Genomic DNA, 22,444 nt, shown 5'->3' on the forward strand with positions numbered 1-22,444 from the left:
TTCGTCACTCTTTACTTCCTTCCAGATGTTAAAAGGCAATTAACAACAGTCTTTTACTCACACTTCTTTTTGTGAATTGCATAAATTAATCAACTTGATGTTGGACTGGTTCTTAAAATTTCTGACCTTGCTTACCATTTGGATCCAGAATATAAAGCCCAAGTTTATCTATTTAATCTTCACAGAGTGCTAAAACACACACATATTCCCTGAACGCGATAAATTCATTTAAATAGTTTTTTTTTTTCAAAGACACCATGTAGAAAATGTATCTGACCCGTTTTTATTTGGAATATGGCTGTAAATTAAGCTCTCAGTAAATATCCGACGTGATGCTGCTCAGCAGATGCATCGAATGCTTGGTTCATTTCTCAATACTGATTTGAGGAGAACTTTGCAAGAGGCTGCCTTTCTGAGGAAACTAAGGAGCCCCATGGCTGATGCCCAGCCGGCTGTGGGAGGACAGCACGTGAAGTCCCTGATTGCTTAGAGGAGGGCAGCCTCGCCCAGAGGGATGGCCGAGAAGCAGGCAGGAGGTCCTGTTCCCTGAAACAAACTGTCGTTGGCCTCACTCTGCTTCGCTACGGGTCATGACAAATGAAATAAAGCAAGCCAGACCTCATGAGGAGGTTTACCAGCTCAGTATTTCAGATACAAAGTGCATGCAGAAGGATAGGATATAATAGGATGATAGCAGTGCAGATTGCATAGAATTAACCATTAACCATTGGAAATTTCCTGCACTGTACAGCTGCAGAGCTGGTGGTCTGATGTAACTGCGATGACCAATGCAGTGCAGAGGAAGACGTGCATGTGTGTAGTTGAATGGTGCGTGCTCTGGCCTGTGTTCTCTCAATTCATCCGCTGAGAGGATGCAGGTCCACCTTGACTTTCTCACCGCTGCTCAGCATACCCACGGTGGGGAAGAGACCCCCAGGAGGAACCGCCATCTCCCGTCGGCCCATGAGCTTCCCGTTCCGGGTGAAAAACACCTAGGGAAGAACAGAAGCATAACAGTGAGCCTAAACACACAGATCACAAGCAGGGCTGGAAACCACTGGCCAAATGCAAGTTAATTTGATGAATCAACAAGACACGTTGATGGGTTTGCCCACAAGAACCGAGATCAACGTCTAAAAGTGACATATGTGTGATATGGCCCATTCAGACAGGCCTCTCTGTGGAGGGACCAGGGGGAGCAAATACTCGTGATGTTTCAGGTGACTGTGATTGTCAACAATTACACACAAACATGTTGGCAGTGCATCAGATACGGACAGAAAATCATGTGTTTTTGACCTCCTTGACCTTCCAGACTGCTCTTCGCTTCAGATGGGCAGCCACGGGGGAGAGAGGAGCATAGTGCAGCGTTACTGCAGTAACACTAGTCGACATTCAAAGGAAAGCGCTTAGCTTACAAAGCATGAGAACAAATCTTTCAGTGAGTTCTGTCTGTGGAAAAAAAAACACAGTTGAAAAATCAACAACTCCTATCAAACCAGAGAGGGGACCCAACGTGTACCTGCCATTTCTGCAGACTCCTACCTGTGCAAAGACCCCCAGCAGACATGAGATGTGTGTTAACAGCAGAGTTTTTGACGGCATGGTTGATTAAGCTTTACGTGTTTGATGTAGGGTGTAGTAAGAACATTTTAAGTCAAGTCACGTTTATTTATATAGCTCTTTTCAGCAACAAGGCACTCAAAGCGCTGTACACGAGGAAAAACATTACAATGATACAGAAAATCAAACACAGAAAACAAATCAAATGACTTTAATAATCCTTGGGAGTTTACTGGTAAGAGCTGGTCCTTATCCAATCTTTCTAATAGAGGTAATTAGCTCATTAAGTCCTCTGTGGTAGGAATTCATCCTGTGCTAGAAGAAAAATTATAATATTAATCCTTTTGGTCGCTGGTATGAGGCAGTTGTGGTCCCATCATTCAAATAAGCTGGATAACTGGTATAAAACAGCTTTACTCCAAACTTTTTAAATACTAATAATGTTTAGCTGTCACTGGTATGATATAGTTGTAGTAAAATCCTTTTAAGAAATCTAAAAATCTCTGGTCATTGGTGTAAAAACAGCTTTAGTACAAATTTTCAAATACTAATAATATTTAGCTTTCGCTGGTAATCCTTCTGAGAAATCTGAAAATCTAAGTAATGAAATCACATGTTTAGGTAGATGAGAAAAGAAACCACATTAGGTAAGAAGAGGGAAAAAAACAAATCATATTTTACTCTTTATCCTTAGCAGGATACAGTTTGAGATTGCCAGAAAAACCTCAGCACAAAGAAGCAACATATAAATGAAACAACATCATGCAGGGGATCCTGTGAAGGCGGTGTGAAGAGGTGCATACAGGTCCTTCTCAAAATATTAGCATATTGTGATAGAGTTCATTATTTTCCATAATGTCATGATGAAAATTTAACATTCATATATTTTAGATTCATTGCACACTAACTGAAATATTTCAGGTCTTTTATTGTCTTAATACGGATGATTTTGGCATACAGCTCATGAAAACCCAAAATTCCTATCTCACAAAATTAGCATATTTCATCCGACCAATAAAAAAAAAGTGTTTTTAATACAAAAAACGTCAACCTTCAAATAATCATGTACAGTTATGCACTCAATACTTGGTCGGGAATCCTTTTGCAGAAATGACTGCTTCAATGACTGCGTGGCATGGAGGCAATCAGCCTGTGGCACTGCTGAGGTCTTATGGAGGCCCAGGATGCTTCGATAGCGGCCTTTAGCTCATCCAGAGTGTTGGGTCTTGAGTCTCTCAACGTTCTCTTCACAATATCCCACAGATTCTCTATGGGGTTCAGGTCAGGAGAGTTGGCAGGCCAATTGAGCACAGTGATACCATGGTCAGTAAACCATTTACCAGTGGTTTTGGTACTGTGAGCAGGTGCCAGGTCGTGCTGAAAAATGAAATCTTCATCTCCATAAAGCTTTTCAGCAGATGGAAGCATGAAGTGCTCCAAAATCTCCTGATAGCTAGCTGCATTGACCCTGCCCTTGATAAAACACAGTGGACCAACACCAGCAGCTGACACGGCACCCCAGACCATCACTGACTGTGGGTACTTGACACTGGACTTCTGGCATTTTGGCATTTCCTTCTCCCCAGTCTTCCTCCAGACTCTGGCACCTTGATTTCCTAATGACATGCAGAATTTGCTTTCATCCGAAAAAAGTACTTTGGACCACTGAGCAACAGTCCAGTGCTGCTTCTCTGTAGCCCACGTCTGGGGAATGCGGCACCTGTAGCCCATTTCCTGCACACGCCTGTGCACGGTGGCTCTGGATGTTTCTACTCCAGACTCAGTCCACTGCTTCCGCAGGTCCCCCAAGGTCTGGAATCGGCCCTTCACCACAATCTTCCTCAGGGTCCGGTCACCTCTTCTCGTTGTGCAGCGTTTTCTGCCACACTTTTTCCTTCCCACAGACTTCCCACTGAGGTGCCTTGATACAGCACTCTGGGAACAGCCTATTCGTTCAGAAATTTCTTTCTGTGTCTTACCCTCTTGCTTGAGGGTGTCAATAGTGGCCTTCTGGACAGCAGTCAGGTCGGCAGTCTTACCCATGATTGGGGTTTTGAGTGATGAACCAGGCTGGGAGTTTTAAAGGCCTCAGGAATCTTTTGCAGGTGTTTAGAGTTAACTCGTTGATTCAGATGATTAGGTTCATAGCTCGTTTAGAGACCCTTTTAATGATATGCTAATTTTGTGAGATAGGAATTTTGGGTTTTCATGAGCTGTATGCCACAATCATCCATATTAAGACAATAAAATACCTGAAATATTTCCGTTAGTGTGCAATGAATGTAAAATATATGAATGTTAAATTTTCATCATGACATTATGGAAAATAATGAACTTTATCACAATATGCTAATATTTTGAGAAGGACCTGTATGTTTATCTTGAGCATGTGAGTGTGTGCAAGTAAGTCCGTGAAGCACTGTCACAGAGGCCATTGTTCTTGATGGTACGATGGAAGGTTCATCAACCGGCCGTTCTGAGCAGGTCCACAGATGTCCTCAGGGAAGGGAGGGGGCAGAGCGTCATGTTTACATAACCTCCAGGAGAGGTTGAAGATAGCCAGCCATCAAGGCCACGCAGGGGAGCCAGATTCAGAAAAACAACAATTATTTGGGTTAGGCTGACTCTTAATTTTCCGTCAGCCTTGAGAGTCTCGCTGGTGCTTCACAAAGGTGAATCCAAACAGCCAAATTCCTGGTCTTTCTGCCAGATCCGAGCGAACAACTTTCTCCAAGATTTATCCCATTTCACCCCTGAGTCCAGGAACCGCAACCTGCCTGCGATCCTGTGTAAGGATCACATCCAGTCTGCGATTCAGCTCACGTAACATCTCAGTCTGAGTGTTGATCGCTCTGAAGATCCCATCACACATGCCAGGCAGCCTTACAATGGCCAGAATAGCTGCTGACATTCTCCGAATTTCTCAATATGCCAGGTAACCGCTGACTCCAAAAAGCAGGAATCCTGATATCAAACATCCAATTATATACACATCTTCCACATCCTCGACTGACATTATCGACAAACACACAATCCTCCACTTCTGCCAGGAGTCCATTGTGTATCTGGAGAAAAATGTCCCGTCTGGACAAGAGGGTTCCCCTTCACTCTGTCTTCTCGTCGAGAACATTTGATGAATTGCATTAAGAGACCAGCTGACCAAATCCATAATTCAGAATTTTGGAAGATATGCAAAAAGAGGCTCCTAAAAGAAAGACAAGACACAGAGCTGAAACGCCAAAACAAATTCCTTGTATGTCCAAAAACGTACTTGGCAATAAAGCTTTTCTGATTCTGATTCTGATTCTGAAGCAGGGCAGATATGGGAGGGCTGCGGGAGACAGAGAAAAAGCGTCCTCCTCCACCGAGAGCAGAAAGTAAAAAACATTTTAGCAGCTTTCTTAAACTTTGGGTTAGGATCTGTGAAGACTGTCTAAGAACAGGCATGGTGATGTAAAACAATTAAAAATTTGCTAATTTTAAGTTGTACTAGATTATCTTGTGACTGTTTCTTTACTCTAATAAAAAATGCGCTAAACTTTTTTATTACAAAAATGCTTACAAGAGAGAGGTAGATCATAAGAGGTTTGCAAAAATATTAGATTCTAGAAACATTTTATATAATAGAAGGTTAATTTATAAAATGCTAAATTAAAAAAAGATTTAAAAATGGAAAAAATGCACAACATAATATAAGATATATTTGACAGTACAGTTTGGAATATATAATAGGATTTTATTCAATAAGCAAATCTAGAGTTTTTAGTGGTCCTCTTTCTTTCAGCCTTGGATAGAGACGGATAAACTGTGGATTCAAGGAGGGACGGACAGACGGAGAGATGGATGAAACGATGGAAGGTCGGACAAATGGATGGTAAGACCGATGGATGGACGGACGGACGGATGGATGGAGGGACAGACATCTCTGCAGATAACCGCATTCATGAAAGGATGGAAAACAGAGAAGTAGTGGCTTGTAAAGGTTTTGATTGAATGGAAGAGAATGTTCATTTCCACTCCTGTAAACAAGCCTTTCTGTGACGGTGAATCCACTGATGGGGCACAAGAAAGGAAAAATCTTCTCATAAAGTGTAATATGAAGACAAACATCATCAGAGAGCACTTGGTTCAGGAGTCCCAAACAGGAATTATGTGCAATTAGGAAATATAGTTAAACAAATAAATAAGAGTTTAACATCTGTCGTCTTGAAGGGGAGAAAGTCAGTGTTTACAGAACATGTCTCCACTAAATCAGCGACTGATCAAACATCATCCAGCTGTTCTCCAAAGAACATTAGCGCAGCTTTTCAACGCTAATACGGACGGCTTCTCTCCAAAGTCTGAGCCCAAACTAAAACAACAACTTGAAGTACCGTTGAGTGTGCGCCTTTGATAAATGAGACTGAGTCACATATCAAACAGTAACTGTGCCACCCACTCCCACTTGTTTAATTACACACCAGAGAAACATATTTCATTAGTCTGAACAGCAGCAGAACAGTGCGTACAGTATCACCGCAATGAGACTAATGTGTCCTGCTGAATAAATAACGACAAATCCCTGGATTAGATCCTGGCCCGTTCCGCTCTCTCACCCAGCTGGGTTTCAGCCCCGCGCTCCCTCGCCGCCTCTCACTGACCCTCCTGGCCTCTGCTTGCACAAGTGTGCAGGCGAGTTGAGACAAAGTCAGAACCTCTGCGTTTAAACCACCAGCAGCCTGGGCCCGTTGGAGGATTTGACTGTAAAGAGATCTGCAGGGTGCACGTTGCAGCGAGGCCCGGGTCACAAGTGTGAGCCGGCAATACAAAAGTCAGTCCGCTGGCTCCGACAAAGGTTCAGGTGCTGCAAGTGGCTGTGATTACTGCCCTCCAGACTAATATGAAATAACTGCTGCGATGCCTCTGAGCAGCGTGCTCCATGAGGTGGTGCCAGAAGGAGACAGGTTGAAAGGTGCCTCATCAAGGTTTTTAAGGTTGTGCTTTGTTCTGAATGGGAAATATTTACTGGGACTATGCAACAAATGATCAACTGGTAGTGCAGCAAAGTGAAAACGTAGACTTGTGTGAAACTAAGATGACCAGCAGGCTGTACTTCCTGCGATAACTCAAGAAGTACAACAGTAGCTGCTGGTCATCTTCTACACAACCATAACTCAGTCTGGCCTGTGTTCGTCCATCACTGTATGACTCAGCCACAAAACAGAACAGGTCCAAACTACAACAACCAGTCCATCATCAGAGCTGACCTTCCCTCCATCCTTGACTTCTACATGTCAAAGGGTCAGGAAAAGGGCAGCTAACATCTCTGCAGATCCTGGACATAAACTGTTTAGACTTTGACCTTCAGGTGACCTCTTGCCTTCCAGCCTGAGTTGTCAGCTGCTCTGTTGTGATACTAAATAAGCATATTTGCACTACCACCACCTGCCTTTGTTTTCTTTTGTTTTTCTTTATATAGATAAAAGATTAGCTGGACATGCACGTACCAAAAGTACCGGTTACCCTTTGTTTTATTTTTTCTGAAGTTTATGTATTTATACTTAATGTCTGTCCGATGTAAGCGTGTGAAACTGAAGTCAAATTCCTTGTATGTGAGCACAGTCTTGTGAAGTCCAGTGAAGCTGAATCTGGTTGAACGCTACACAGCGGCTTCAAGTTGTTCAGCCATGATCATTCAGTCCAAGTTCAGAGTCTCATACATGGTCATAAAATATGGATCAAGACTGAAAGAACAAGATCCAGGATGCAAGCTGCTGAAGTGAGCTTGCCTGTCAGGCAGCTGGGCTCAGCCTTCAAGATGAGGATGAAGAGCGTTCAGGAAAAGCATGGAGTAGAAATGAGGCTTCTTCATATTTAGAGTCGGTTTAGGTGGTTCAGGACTATTATCAGGATGCTTCCTGGATTCATCCTTTTAAAGGTTTTCCTGGCACATCCCACTCAGAGGAGACTCAGAAAAAATTGTTAATCCTTCCTGGCCTGAGAACGAACACCTTGAGATGTTTTAGGAGGAGGTAGAGAAGGGATCTCTGGCCTTTCCTCTTGGACCTGTTCCATTTCAATTGAATCTTGGACAGATGGGATGAGATGGATGGATGGATAAAAAGATGAACCTTTGACAGCAAGACCAGCTTTGGTACAGCAGTTATTTTTACATTTAACAAATGTATTTGGGACCATAAATCTATTATTATTATGGGATGAGAGACTTGTCTTTAAGTGGTTGAGCAATTCATTGAAAAGCAAAAAATAAAATCTAGTTCAGTTAACTTAAGTATCAAAGCTAAAATAAAGCAAATATGGAGTCCCAGAAGGTTCAGTTTTGGGACTTAAACCTTTTCACTTATACAGTGCCTTGCAAAAGTATTCGGCCCCCTTGAACTTTTTAAACGTCTTGCCACATTTCAGGCTTCAAACATAAAGATATAAAATTCCAATTTTTTGTGAAGAATCAACAACAAGTGGGACACAATCGTGAAGTGGAATGAAATTTATTGGATGTGTCAAACGTTTTTTAACAAATAAAAAACTAAAAAAGTGGGGCAGGTAAAGGTAAAGAGGGAAGGTAAAGAGGTGGTGAAGAATCGAAAAGAAACATCAGCTACGATGTTTTACTGCCAAAATATTTGTGCTTGAGATAGAAATGACAAACGTTTTTGTTCTTTCGTAGCTGGATAGACTATTCATTATCTGGGGTTTATGTCTGCTATGAACCTAAAGCAGAAAAACATTAACATTTGCATTTTTTGAGTATTTATTGCAAGACTTGACAATATTATTGGATCTTTTCCTAATATCGTGCAAAGATATTTGAAAGTAACTCACCGTCACCTTCCTTCCCTGCTGTTCCTGAGCGATCTCTTCCCCCTCTTCCTCCTCTTCGTCGTTAAGATACAGAACATTCTGGACGCCCTCTTGACTGGGGTGGCCCTCCAGCTGATCACAGTCCTCCACATCAGCTGTGCACAAAATGGAAGGAGTGTTAAATGACACAGAATAAACTCCAATCTCTCACTGGTAAAATCAGGTAAAAAAAACTGCAGAGTGGGAATGAAACTAAGTATGTTCATTAACACCTCTGAAGTCTGAAGACCTTGAATTAACTGATTGGGATTTATTAGTGTACAGTACAGCCTGTGGCAAACAGCAGATTTAAAGTAGAAGAGGAACGGAGTAATTTTCAGTACCTGAACCTTCTCCGTCCAGGCTGTAGTCTCGCGGGAACATGATGCCGCAGCCCATGATGTCCCCTTTGAAGCAGCGGGGACCAAAAGCGTCTCCAACTCCACTGCCATGGAAGATCTTCCCATCGTCTGACAAGGACATCGGATTATTATAGGATCACTTAATTACACATATGTTTACAGTCATGAAAAGACTGAAGAACATCTGAGAACAGGATGGTATTAAAATATTCACACCCCATGAACTTCTCCACATTTTAGTCTTTATTTGGGTTTTATGTGATCGACCGACACCAAGAAGCACATAACTGTGAAGTGGAAGGAAAATAATACATACAGATAAGTGGTGTGCATTTGTATTCATTCCTTTTAACACCCAGAAATAAAATCCTGTGCAATTGCTTTCAGAAGTCACCTTAATACTAAATACAGTTTACTTGTGTGAAATTTAACCTCTGTATGAATCCAGCTGTTCTGTGGAGGCTTCAGAGGTTTTTGGAGAGCATTAAAGAACAAGCAGCAGCATGAAGACCAAGGGATACAGCAGACAGGTCATGGATGAAGTTGTGGAGATGTTAGAAGCAGGATTAGGTTATAAAATGATATCCAAAGCTTTGATCATCTCACAGATATCTGTTAAATCCATCATCTGAGTATGGCACAACTGCATAGCTACTGCAACGCTGCCACTCACCTAAACAGTCAGACCAGGCAAAAAGAGCATTAATCAGAGAGGCAGCCAAGAGGCCCATGGTAACTCCAGTTACCAAAAATAAAAGAAAACCACACAGATTTTCTTTTGTAAAAACTTTCAAAACCATGCCAGGTTTTTCTTCTACTTCCAAACTGTTTACTACCTTGTGCCGGCCTATCACGTCATATCTCAATCTGGAAACGTGAAAACATTCAAAAGGTATAAATAGTTTTGCAAGGAAACCGAAACTCTGCTTTATTTTGTAAGTTGACCGACAGGAAATGGGGTGGAGAGAGAGGGGAAGAGAGGCAGCAAGGGTCAACGGGCTGGGGTTATAGCGTCCGTGCATGGGTCGCACCACAGCCGCGCCCGCATCTCAAAGATTTAACTTAAACGAGTAAAACAAAAAGCAAAGTACTGCGCGTGGTGAACGAGAGAACATATTTTAAATTTGACTCCTTCACAATTGTGTTCATTATGCCTTTTACAATTTTCCACAACAGATTTTGTGCAGACTAGACCCACTGTTCAACATGCTGGGAAACTGACATCCAGGACATCCTGACATTCCACTCAGACAATGATGAGCAAAGGCAGAAGCAGGGCTTGTAGAAACAGTTAAGTACAAACAAAATAAAAAGACATCGACAACATCCAAAGAAAATCATCAAAACAATATTTCCTACAGTTGTGAGAGACAACAAAGGAACAAAAAAAAGAAGAAAAACATTACAAAGATAGTCTGCCGACAAGTGCTCCTCAAGCAAAGCGGAATGGCTGCTGCTTGTAAATATTTATGGAGTTGTCATGGGATCCATCCCCAGCTCAGGATACTGTTTAAACAGCCTCTATCGGAGCACCAGGAGCCAGACAGAGACACTGTTTCATTACAGCTCCCATGCGGGCCCTTGTAACAACATCATGCACAAGGCAAACAGAGGAGCCACGCCAGCACAGGCCAGCATGGCTAAAAGTACAAGCGCAGGCATTTGGAGAGGGACAAGGACTAAAACTGGAAGGATCCAGAGATCCAGGTTTCGGTCTGGATGGCAGCAACGGTAGAAGTAGCCAAATGTCTAGACATAAGTCAAAATGGCAGCAAGAATCTATTGCACCTTAAATTAGATGAGACAGACAGACAGACAGACAGACAGACAGACAGACAGACAGACAGACAGACAGACAGACAGACAGACAGACAGACAGACAGACAGACAGACAGACAGACAGACAGACAGACAGACAGACAGACAGACAGACAGACAGACAGACAGACAGACAGACAAGAAAGAAAGAAAGAAAATTAATTAAACATCTTTACAAGAACTATTTCCTGTTTATCAAATGCAGTTTGGTTTCCAAGCCAATCACTCTACTGAAACAGCTACTTGTTTTTTCATCGAGAGTTTGCTGGATTAGAATCACTCTGTAGAAGTGTGTTTCTGGTCTTAAAAAGCCATTTGACTCTATCAACCATCAAGTTCGTTTGACTAAACTTACTTATTTAAACTTTTCTACAAATGCTACATTATATTTTCAATCCTATTTAGCAAACAGAACCTAATGTGTTATTATAGATGGTGTCAAATCCTCCCATCTTGATTATAATGTTGGGGTTCCGCAGGGCTCTATTCTGGGACCTTTATTATTTTCCCTGTATATTAATGACCTCCCAAACATTTGCCGTGAGCTCAATTGGGTGATGTATGCGGACAATGCTGTAATTTTCCCACAGGGAAAAGATATTAAGGCAAATTCTTACAAATGCTTTGACGAAAACACACGAGAAGCCTGTCTCTTACTAAACACCAAAAAAACTGTCTGCATGATGTTCAGCAAAAAGTCTGTAAAATGCAGGACCATCAAACAACAAACGTTACTGAGCAGATCTTATGTGTTTCTAGAGGTAGAGGAACTCAAGCTAGTCACCCATTTTAAATACCTTTGTTTAATTTTGGACTCCAAACTTACGTTATGCATAAAAAAGTTAACTCAAACAGTCAATTTTAACCTACGAAACTGATTAGGCGTCTTATCTCAACAGAGGCTGCTAAATCTTACCTGAACTGTATGATTTTATCACACATTTAATATTGCTTCACTACATTGTTGTTTGCTTGTGCAACTGCATTAAAACCGATTGAACAGCTTAATAAAAAACAAAACCTAAAACATTTGATAGGAGGCTACATTCACATCATCTTTGCCTAATTTCAGACAAATATAATTTTTTAAGTTTTGAGAATTTGCAATTATCCAAACTGCCTTATTTATAAGTGTTTTATGGGTAACACCCCTACAGGATTTTATTAAAAAACAAAAAGGTCCACAAAATACTAGGTCGACCTCTAGGGGGGACTGTGAGGTTCAATTCAGAACGTCTTCGTTCTCACATAATGCTTTATCCAGTAAAGGATGCAAGTGCTGCAACACACTACCTGTTACCATTAGAGAGAGCTCCACCTATCTCTCCTTTATGGGGCATCTTAAATCATGGTTGGTCAGTAATCAGCACTGTGATCATTGAAAGGTAGGTACCTTTGAGGACTTCGTGTTTTAGTTATTTTCGTGATATAGTTTTGTTCTTTTTTGTGCCTCTTATTTTTATGTATGAACCTTGTTTTATGGGATTATGGATGGAAATTAGCATTTTGCTAAATCTGGTATACTTATGACATTATTGTACGTTCATTAATATGCATTGTCCCATTTAAATAAATCAAATCAAATCAAAACAACACCCAGAAACGTAGCTGGCCTCACTGGACCCGAACTTATCTGAGATGGACTGACGCAAAGTGGAAAAGTGTGCTGTTGTCTTGGAAGTTATGGGCGTCCTTTCCTCCGGGCCAAAGAGGAAAAGGACTATCCTGATTGTTATCAGTGCAAAGTTCAAAAGCCAGCATCTGTGATGATATGGGGGGTGTTAGTTTCAATGGCATCATGGGTAACCAGCACATCTGTGAAGACAGCACTAACACTTAAAGGTACATACAGGTTTAACATATGCTGCCATTCAAAGCAACGTCTTCTTCAGGGACGTCCCTGCTTATATCAGCAAGACAATGCCAAGCCACATTCTTCATGTGTTCCAACAGCATGGCTTCGTAGTAAAAGAGTGGAGATACTACAGTGGCTTGCCTGCAATCCAGAGCTGCAGCCTGCAGTCTTGGCAAAGGAGACCCCAGACAAGTTGAGCAACACAAGTTGTTCAACAAGCAAGAATAAGACATAATTCCACCTACAAAGCCTCAACAATTAGTCCTCAGTTCCGAAATGCTTATTAAGTGTTGTTAAAAGCAAAGGTGATGTAACACAGAGGTAAACATACCCCTGTTCCAGCTTTGTTGGAATGTGTTGCATGCATCTAATTCAACATGAGTGAAAATTTGCACAAAAAACCCCCAAAACATTTGAACATTAAATATCTTGTCTTTGTTGTGGATTAAGTTGCATTTAGGTTGAACAGGATTTGCAAATCATTGTATTCTGTACATTCATGTTTTACACAATGTCCCAACTTCATTGGAACTGGGGTTGTATACTGAATAACGGTTTATGTTTATCCTGACCCCTTTTCTACCTCTACTCTCCATTTATTTATTGATCCCATTTAGACTGTTTTGTATCCATTTTTTATTTCCTCAGAAGATGCGCCGGGCCCAGTGATTCTGTGTTTAGGTGAGTCTGATGGATCCCAGGTTTTAACGCGCTGAGGGAAAATGAATGGGTCCAGGATGTGAAGAATCGGTTATCGAATCAGAACTGCAGACCATATATAAATGGTATAACGTTTGTTAATGTTGGCTCTGAAAGATGGCATTGAGATGGCTGATGGAGTTCAGAGTTTGTATGACATCAACCTCTAGAAAAGATGAGGGTCAATTTAGATAAAATTTCTGTTTTTTTGTCCCCTTAAGTGTTATAAAACTATGTTATCCTAACCCAGAATTCCCTGTTAGGTAAGAAGGCATCATACTTCTTAGAGAACATGTTGCTTTTGGGACGACTGTTTTTGCAGACCTGGAGCTGGATCAGATTAGAGCATGTCACTGATAGAGAGCACTGAATTTAGACTGAGCCCTTTATTCTCGGCTGCATGGGGGCGATGGTGGTCGGGAAAAACCTTCAGCTGCGGGTGTTGAGTCACAGCACGAGTGAGTCAAAGATGGGGGGTTTTCGGGGGGGTTGCAAGGGTTAATGACACGTCCTGAGGAGGACTCAGTGGCTGGTTTCCCCACATAGAGCTTCCCCGTGCATGGGTGGGTTCTCACCGGGTACTCCGGCTTCCTTCCACAGTACAAAACATGACTGTTAGGTTAATTGGTCTCTCTAATAATAAGTGAATAAGAGTGTGCTTGATTGTTTGTCCTGTATGTCTCTGTGTTGCCCTGTGATGGATTGGCGACCTGTCCAGGCTGTACCCCGCCTCTTGCCCGTAGACTACTGGAGATAGGCACCAGCTCCCCCGCGACCCACTATGGAAGAAGCGATATAGAAGATGAATGAATGAATATTTCCATATAAGGTCTCACAACTGATTATTCTAAATAAAGTGGAGATAAAGAAACAAACTGTCAAAATCTTCTGGCTTCTGTTGTGTAAATTCAGTGTTAAACTGACTTACTTAAACCTTTGCAATCATATCATTTATTATAAATTTATAATAAATATATTCATATTCAAATTAGGATTTGTCAGTTTCTCTTTTGTAGAGCCACAGGTAAAGCATTTAAATAGAACCCTCAGTGCTCTTTTCTAATGTTCTTACAAGTGTTATTTCCTAATTATTTCATGTTGCACATAACGGTGCACCGGAAAGCTGATGAAAATCCTCCACCTGTCCCCAGCCAGGAAAATCAGACCCAATCAGTGTTATGTTCTCCCTAGTTGTATAAACCAGCTGAATATCCCAAAAAAACTTCACATCTTGTCAGTCACATGCTAAATGTGATCGATTATAGAGATATTTCTGGCTAAATTTACATGTCTTAGTTACAAATTGTGAGTTATTATTTTTATTTTACATCACTCTCATGTCTTTTGTTCTTTATAAACTACATAATATACAGCAATGGAGTGGGTTGTGATGGAAGGCAAAACATTTTCATTGCTGTCACTGCTCAAAGACCTATACAAATAAGAAGGTTGTGTTAAAACACCTGGATCTCCACTGCCCAATTGCCCCGTCCCAGCCATCAGCAGCAGCATCAACAACCCCGGGGTACTGCAGCTACTTCTGCGCTCTGGATGCAAGGTTAGTAGTCCAGCTTTTCTACTGCAATTTTCCCATATCACAAAAAGTAATCAGTAGCAACAATCCTACCATAATGGTACTACTGTATATTTTATTTTTGCAATCAATGCCATGAAGACTTGTGACAAAGGATGTCCTATAAGTTAAAATCTCCAAAAGTACACAAACCAAAGTGATGCCAATGTTTATATCCTTCGTGTTGTTTAATATTGTCAGTGACGCAGTATAGCGTTAGCTTATAGCACAAATAAATGCAATACTATCTGAGAATGTTGAAAGGGCATAAGAAATGTTACATTTTAGGAAGAAGGAAAATTCCCGATCTGTTTTGTGTGGCCTGATGTGTGTTTATACTGGAAGGTTTATTGTCCTGAAGAAACCCCAAAAGCATCTCTGAAATAACACAAAGATTTTTATCTTCCCTCTTGTGCCATGATGGCAGTTGGTTGAATCCAGGGCATTTACTAAGAAATCAACATTTTATTTTAAAGACAGGCAGCCTTCATGTTTATTGTTTTATTGCCTGAAAGTTCATTTCTAAAATATAAGGGCTTCTAATCTGATCTGATCATGCAGCATGAAAGCAGCTGCGTATAGCCAAGAGGGCCAAAAGGGCGGTTCTGCGCTCTGACTCCTAAATGTGCTCTCATTCCATTGTTTGCATTTTTACTGCTCCTTCCTTTTATGTTGTGAAGTAGATCATACATATACACATATATAAACATATATATATATATATATATATATATACATATACACACATATATATATATATATGTATATATATATATATATATATATACATATATATATATATATGTGTGTATATGTATATATATATATATATACATATACACACATATATATATATATATATATATATATACACAGTATACGCACTGCTCAAACAAATAAAGGGAACAGTCAAATAACACATCCTAGATCTGAATGAATGAAATATTCTCATTGAATACTTTGTTCTATACAAAGTTGAAATGCTGACAACAAAATCACACAAAAATCATCAATGGAAATCCAATTTATTAACCAATGGAGGCCTGGATTTGGAGTCACACACAAAATTAAAGTGGAAAAACACACTACAGGCTGATCCAACTTTGATGTAATGTCCTTAAAACAAGTCAAAATGAGGCTCAGTATTGTGTGTGGTCTCCACGTGCCTGTATGACCTCCCTACAACGCCTGGGCATGCTCCTGATGAGACGGTGGATGGTCTCCTGAGGGATCTCCTCCCAGACCTGGACTAAAGCATCTGCCAACTCCTGGACAGTCTGTGGTGCAACGTGACGTTGGTGGATGGAGCGAGACATGATGTCCCAGATGTGCTCAATCAGATTCAGGTCTGGGGAACGGGCAGGCCAGTCCATAGCTTCAATGTCTTCATCTTGCAGGAACTGCTGACACACTCCAGCCACATGAGGTCTAGCATTGTCCTGCATTAGGAGGAACCCAGGGCCAACTGCACCAGCATATGGTCTCACAAGGGGTCTGAGGATCTCATCTCGGTACCTAATGGCAGTCAGGCTACCTCTGGCGAGCACATGGAGGACCATGCAGCCCTCCAAAGAAATGCCACCCCACATCATTACTGACCCACTTTCAAACCGGTCATGCTGGAGGATGTTGCGGGCAGCAGGTCGTTCTCCACAGTGTCTCCAGACTCTGTCACGTGTGTCACATGTGCTCAGTGGGAACCTGCTTTCATCTGTGAAGAGCACAGGGCGCCAGTGGAGAATTTGCCAATCCTGGTGTTCTCTGGCAAATGCTAAGCCTCCTGCATGGTGTTGGGCTGTAAACACAACCCCCATTTGTGGACGTGGGGCCCTCATACCGTCCTCATGGAGTCGGTTTCTAATCGTTTGTGCAGACACATGCACATTTGTGGCCTGCTGGAGGTCTATCTGCAGGGCTCTGGCAGTGCTCCTCCTGTTCCTCCTTGCACAAAGGCGAAGGTAGAGGTCCTGCTGCTGGGTTGTTGCCCTCCTACGACCTCCTTCCACATCTCCTGGTGTACTGGCCTGTCTCCTGGTAGCGCCTCCAGGCTCTGGACGCTACTCTGACAGACACAGCAAACCTTCTTGCCACAGCTGGCATTGATGTGCCATCCTGGATGAGCTGCTCTACCTGAGCCACTTGTGTGGGTTGTAGAGTCCGTCTCATGCTACCACTAGTGTGAAAGCACCACCAACATTCAAAAGTGACCAAAACATCAGCCAGAAAGCATCGGTACTGAGAAGTGGTCTGTGGTCCCCACCTGCAGAACCACTCCTTTATTGAGTGTCTTGCTAATCGCCAAAGATTTCCCCCTGTTGTCTTTTTCATGTGAAATTGATTGTCAATCAGTGTTGCTTCCTAAGTGGACAGTTTGATTTCACAGAAGTTTGATTTACTTGGAGTTTTATTGTGTTGTTTAAGTGTTCCCTTTAGTTTTTTGAGCAGTGTATATATATATATATATATACACACACACACACACACACACACACACACAGCTCATTAATGCGAATTTCTAATCAGCCAATCACATGGCAGCAACTCAATGCATTTAGGCATGTAGACATGGTCAAGATGATCTGCTGCAGTTCAAACCGAGCATCAGAATGGGGAAGAAAGGTGATTTAAGTGACTTTGAACGTGGCATGGTTGTTGGTGTCAGATGGGCTGGTCTGAGTGTTTCAGAAACTGCTGATCTACCTGGATTTTCACGCACTACCATCTCTAGGGTTTACAAAGAATGGTCTGAAAAAGAGAAAATATCCAGTCATCAGCAGTTCTGTGGCCGCAAATACCTTGTTGATGCCAGAGGTCAGAGGAAAATGGTCAGACTGGTTCGAGCTGATAGAAAGGCAACAGTAACTCAAATAACCACTTGTTACAACCAAGGAATGCAGAAGAGCATCTCTGAACGCACAACACGTCTAACGTTGAAGCGGATGTGCTACAGCAGCAGAAGACCATACCGGGTCCCACTCCTGTCAGCTAAGGAGGAAACTGAGGCTACAATTCACACAGGCTCACCAAAATTGGACAATAGAAGATTGGAAAAACGTTGCCTGGTCTGATGAGTCTCGATTTCTGCTGCGACATTCGGTTGGTAAGGTCAGAATTTGGCGTCAACAACATGAAAGCATGGATCTATCCTGCCTTGTATCAACGGTTCAGGCTGGTGGTGGTGTAATGGTGTGGGGGATATTTTCTTGGCAGACTTTGGGCCCCTTAGTACCAATTGAGCATCGTGTCAACACCACAGCCTACCTGAGTATTGTTGCTGACCATGTCCATCCCTTTATGACCACAGTGTACCCATCTTCTGATGGTTACTTCCAGCAGGGTAACGCACCATGTCATAAAGCACAAATCATCTCAGACTGGTTTCTTGAACATGACAATGAGTTCACTGGACCCAAATGGTCTCCACAGTCACCAGATATCAATCCAATAGAGCACCTTTAGGATGAAAAAAGAGTGACATTCCAACAACTGGATGTTTCTCCAGAATTAATAAAAAGACAAGAAGGAAACTGGTCAGAGAGACTGCCAAGTGGAAGATAGCAACAGCGAAGGATCTGTAGCAATTTCCAACAAGTACTGGTTGGGTTCTAGACAAGCCAACAGTCTCCTAGGTTCTCCATATGCCTGGACTAAGGCCGTCTTTCAAAGAAAACACCTGGTCTGGCTAAAATCATGGCTTGATGAAACCAAAATGAAACTTTTGGGTTCAAAATTCCAAATGGCATGCTTGGGCCAAACGCCCCACTGCGCCAAAATAACATCATATCCCATCTGATACAAGGTAGTGGCAGCATCATGTTCAGGGGTTTGTTTCCTTCAGACAGAATTGGGGTTTAATTAAGGTGTAAGAAAATAAGAACAATCTCAGAACCCTTCGGATATCTGCTACAGAGCATCATAAAAAGATTTCCTTTGACAGCATCAAGGCGAGTCCAAGATTCCACTCAAATCAACAAGAGAATCACTTAATCAGAACAAAATTTAAGTATTATAAAAGGCCCAGGCAGAGACAAAAACTAAATCTGATTGGAAATCTGTGGGTATGCCTGACAAGGACTGCGGACAATCAGCTAGATTTGGATAGCCTTTGCAAAGGAGAGCACAAAAATATTACAAACTTAAGATTGGTTTGGATTAAAAGCTGTCAATATAAACCCAAAGCCTGCTAAGAATTAAAGTGAAATGCAAACACAGGAGTTTTTCAGTGGCAGCAGACAGAAAATAAGGGAATTAAAGTTTTAATAAACTCTTATTGAAGCATTCCAGTGTGGTGAGGGTGGACGCGCTGCGGTGTGTATAATACTGCGTTTACATTAGGCATATGTCCGCCCTGCCAGAGAACGTCCACACACGATTCCTGAGGTTGCAGGGTTGTAAGCGGAGATGAGACAAAGCAGCCCAGGCTGTTCAGAATGAGCTGCTGGACCGGAGCTCTCACCTTATCCCAAGGATGGGAAAACTAACCTTTTACACACAGTACAAAAAACCGCATGGGTCATTTTCAGTCACTAACAAAAAAGATTAATGGCAGCTCTGCTGGGGCGTCCGCATATCTGTGGTGTCCAGTACACAACAGCCAAACCAGTTGGACCACAGTGCAGCAGCTCTGGAACTGGCATGGTGAGCCTCTAAATGACTGGTCCTGTCTGTCACTCGGCAAGAAGGCATCATCCACAGACTCCAGCAGAACATGCAGCATCAACTGTTATTATTATTGCTAATACATCTGAACCATAAGTGCAATCCCCAATGGGATGCGGCGGATTTAGGACCATAAACTTGAACTATAAACATGAATGGAATGCGCAGAGTGAATGGAAAAATGTTCTTTGAAAGCTGATTTGGACAGCAGATGCGACTGAGTGAGTAAACAATCCTTCAAAAATAATGTCAGAAAGATTTGTTGGTGAAAACCAGCAGAAAGTTGCTTTTATGGAGTTTTTAATCAATCATTCAGGGTAAAAGCAAGAAACGTCCTCAGTGAGAAAGATCAACAAAGAAAAGTAGCTCAGCAGATAAAGTCCAGGTGTCTCCTAAAAGCTCTGGACAGATAAGGACTAGCACAACGTGGACTGTGACAATGCATTGTGAGATAAATGGATGGGTACCAACTTTAGCTTGTTCAGGATAACCACCTCTGTAGGTGCTTCTCCATCCCAATCAGTGCAACTAATCACCCATCACAGATAGTGAAGGGTGCTGAAACCTGGGATGGAAGCTGTGGATGTTTTATTCAGATGCCTGCAGAGATAATGTTCAAAGATCTGCAGGAAATAGAGATGACTCACAGAAGGTTTTATTTACTCCTGCTTTGAGAACTAAGCTTTCACAGGGAGAGAAAAGGAGATATGATCATCTTCTCATTCTGATAAAACCCTTTATGTTTTATCAGCCTTTTCTCTGTAGCAATTCAGGTGTTAGAGGCCTCAACACTCCTCTGAAGTTGTGCATTCACAGGTTTCCATCTAAAGGCAACCTGAGATGTTCAGAAGAAGTCAGATTCATTCATTTTTCTTAAACCGGAATAAAAGGGAAATTCCTCAAGCACGAAAGAAATTGTGAGAAAGGAGACAAAGACAGAAAAGTGGAGAATCTAACCTGCATGATAGGCGACGGACCCTCGGCTCCACCCGGGGTGTCTGTTCTTAGGATAGTCCTGAAAGAAAACAAAAGAAAAGGTCACTATATGATTCTGCACCTTAAGGGGGGATGATTTGGCTCCTTCACCGTTTCATTCAAAACAACCAAAACTGCAAAGGTATCTGACTTATTCAAGTACAAAATGGTTCGCATCGACCACGCATCAATACGTCTGTCCCGCTTTGACAAGACAACAAATCTGGTTTGATATTTAATATGGGAGTCCACTGGCCCACAACAGAGATATACAGGGGTTGGACAATGAAACTGAAACACCTGGTTTCAGACCACAATAATTTATTAGTATGGTGTAGGGCCTCCTTTTGCGGCCAATACAGCGTCAATTAATCTTGGGAATGACATATACAAGTCCTGCACAGTGGTCAGAGGGATTTTAAGCCATTCTTCTTGCAGGATAGTGGCCAGGTCACTACGTGATACTGGTGGAGGAAAACGTTTCCTGACTCGCTCCTCCAAAACACGCCAAAGTGGCTCAATAATATTTAGATCTGGTGACTGTGCAGGCCATGGGAGATGTTCAACTTCACTTTCATGTTCATCAAACCAATCTTTCACCAGTCTTGCTGTGTTTATTAGTGCATTGTCATCCTGATACACGGCACCGCTTTCAGGATACAATGTTTGAACCATTGGATGCACATGGTCCTCAAGAATGGTTTGGTAGTCCTTGGCAGTGACGCCCATCTAGCACTAGTATTGGGCCAAGGGAATGCCATGATATGGCAGCCCAAACCATTACTGATCCACCCCCATGCTTCACTCTGGGCATGCAACAGTCTGGGTGGTACGCTTCTTTGGGGCTTCTCCACACCGTAACTCTCCCGGATGTGGGGAAAACAGTAAAGGTGGACTCATCAGAGAACAATACATGTTTCACATTGTCCACAGCCCAAGATTTGCGCTCCTTGCACCATTGAAACCAACGTTTGGCATTGGCATGAGTGACCAAAGGTTTGGCTATAGCAGCCCGGCCGTGTATATTCAATTCAATTCAATTCAAATTCAAAAATACTTTATTAATCCCAAAGGGAAATTAAATGTTGTTATAGCTCATATTATGAAGGTTTCCTCAAAGAGCCGTTGTAGATGCTGATGGCTGTGGGCAGGAAGGATCTCCTGTAGCGCTCTGTCTTACAGCAGATCTGAAGAAGCCTCTGACTGAAGACACTCTGCTGTTGTAGGACAGTCTCATGAAGAGGATGCTCAGGGTTCTCCATAATGTTCTTCATTTTATGAAGAATCCGTCTTTCCACAATGATCTCCAGAGGTTCCAGAGGAGTCCCCAGAACAGAGCCAGCCTTTTTTATCAGCTTGTTGAGCTTTTTTAAGTCCCTGGTTCTGATGCTGCTTCCCCAGCAGATGAGGTAGAAGAGATCAGACTCTCCACAACAGACTTATAGAAGATATGCAGCATCTTGCTGCAAACACCAAAGGACCTAAGCTTCCTCAAGAAGTACAGTCTGCTCTGTCCCTTCTTGTAGATGGCTTCACAGTTGCATCTCCACTCTAGTCTGTTGTCCAGGTGAACACCGAGGTATTTATACTCCTCCACCACCTCCACTTCTTCTCCCATGATAGAAATAGTTTTTGACTTATTCCTGTTTCTCTTAAAATCTACAATCATCTCCTTTGTTTTAGTCACGTTCAACATGAGATGATTGTTTCCACAACATGCCACAAAGCGGTCCACCACCTTCCTGTACTCAGCTTCTTGTCCATCTCTGATCCACCCCACGACTGTAGAATCATCCGAGTATTTCTGCAGATGACAGGAGTCTGTCTTGTACTGGAAGTCTGAGGTGGACAGAGTGAAAAGGAATGGTGAGAGTACAGTCCCCTGTGGTGCTCCTGTGCTGCTGACTACCTGGTTAGACTCACAACCCTTCAGTCTCACAAACTGTGGTCTGTTTGTCAGGTAGTCTTTAATCCAGGAGATTGTTGAGGCCTCCACCTGAGTCTTCTGGAGTTTCTGACAAAGCAAATCAGGTTGGATTGTATTAAATGCACTGGAGAAATCAAAGAACATGATCCTCACAGTGCTACTGGCTTTGTCCA

At 42.2% G+C, this 22,444-nt stretch overlaps 1 protein-coding gene across 3 annotated transcripts in view; it reads right to left on the reverse strand.

Moving 5' to 3' along the window:
* Positions 1 to 22,444, reverse strand: part of spryd3 (SPRY domain containing 3) — an 80,525-nt gene continuing 58,081 nt past the window's right edge. For all 3 annotated transcript variants that reach the window (XM_047376214.1, XM_047376206.1, XM_047376198.1), the window contains exons 9-12: positions 20,327 to 20,384; positions 8,748 to 8,873; positions 8,386 to 8,519; positions 1 to 992 (exon numbers count right to left, since the gene is read on the reverse strand). In XM_047376214.1, coding sequence (XP_047232170.1) covers positions 858 to 992; positions 8,386 to 8,519; positions 8,748 to 8,873; positions 20,327 to 20,384 — 453 coding nt within the window. In that variant the 3' untranslated portion in view covers positions 1 to 857. The remainder of the gene's footprint in view (positions 993 to 8,385; positions 8,520 to 8,747; positions 8,874 to 20,326; positions 20,385 to 22,444) is intronic.

The sequence above is a fragment of the Girardinichthys multiradiatus genome, chromosome 1 (assembly GCF_021462225.1).
Source record: "Girardinichthys multiradiatus isolate DD_20200921_A chromosome 1, DD_fGirMul_XY1, whole genome shotgun sequence".
Classification (NCBI taxonomy): Eukaryota; Metazoa; Chordata; class Actinopteri; order Cyprinodontiformes; family Goodeidae; genus Girardinichthys; species Girardinichthys multiradiatus.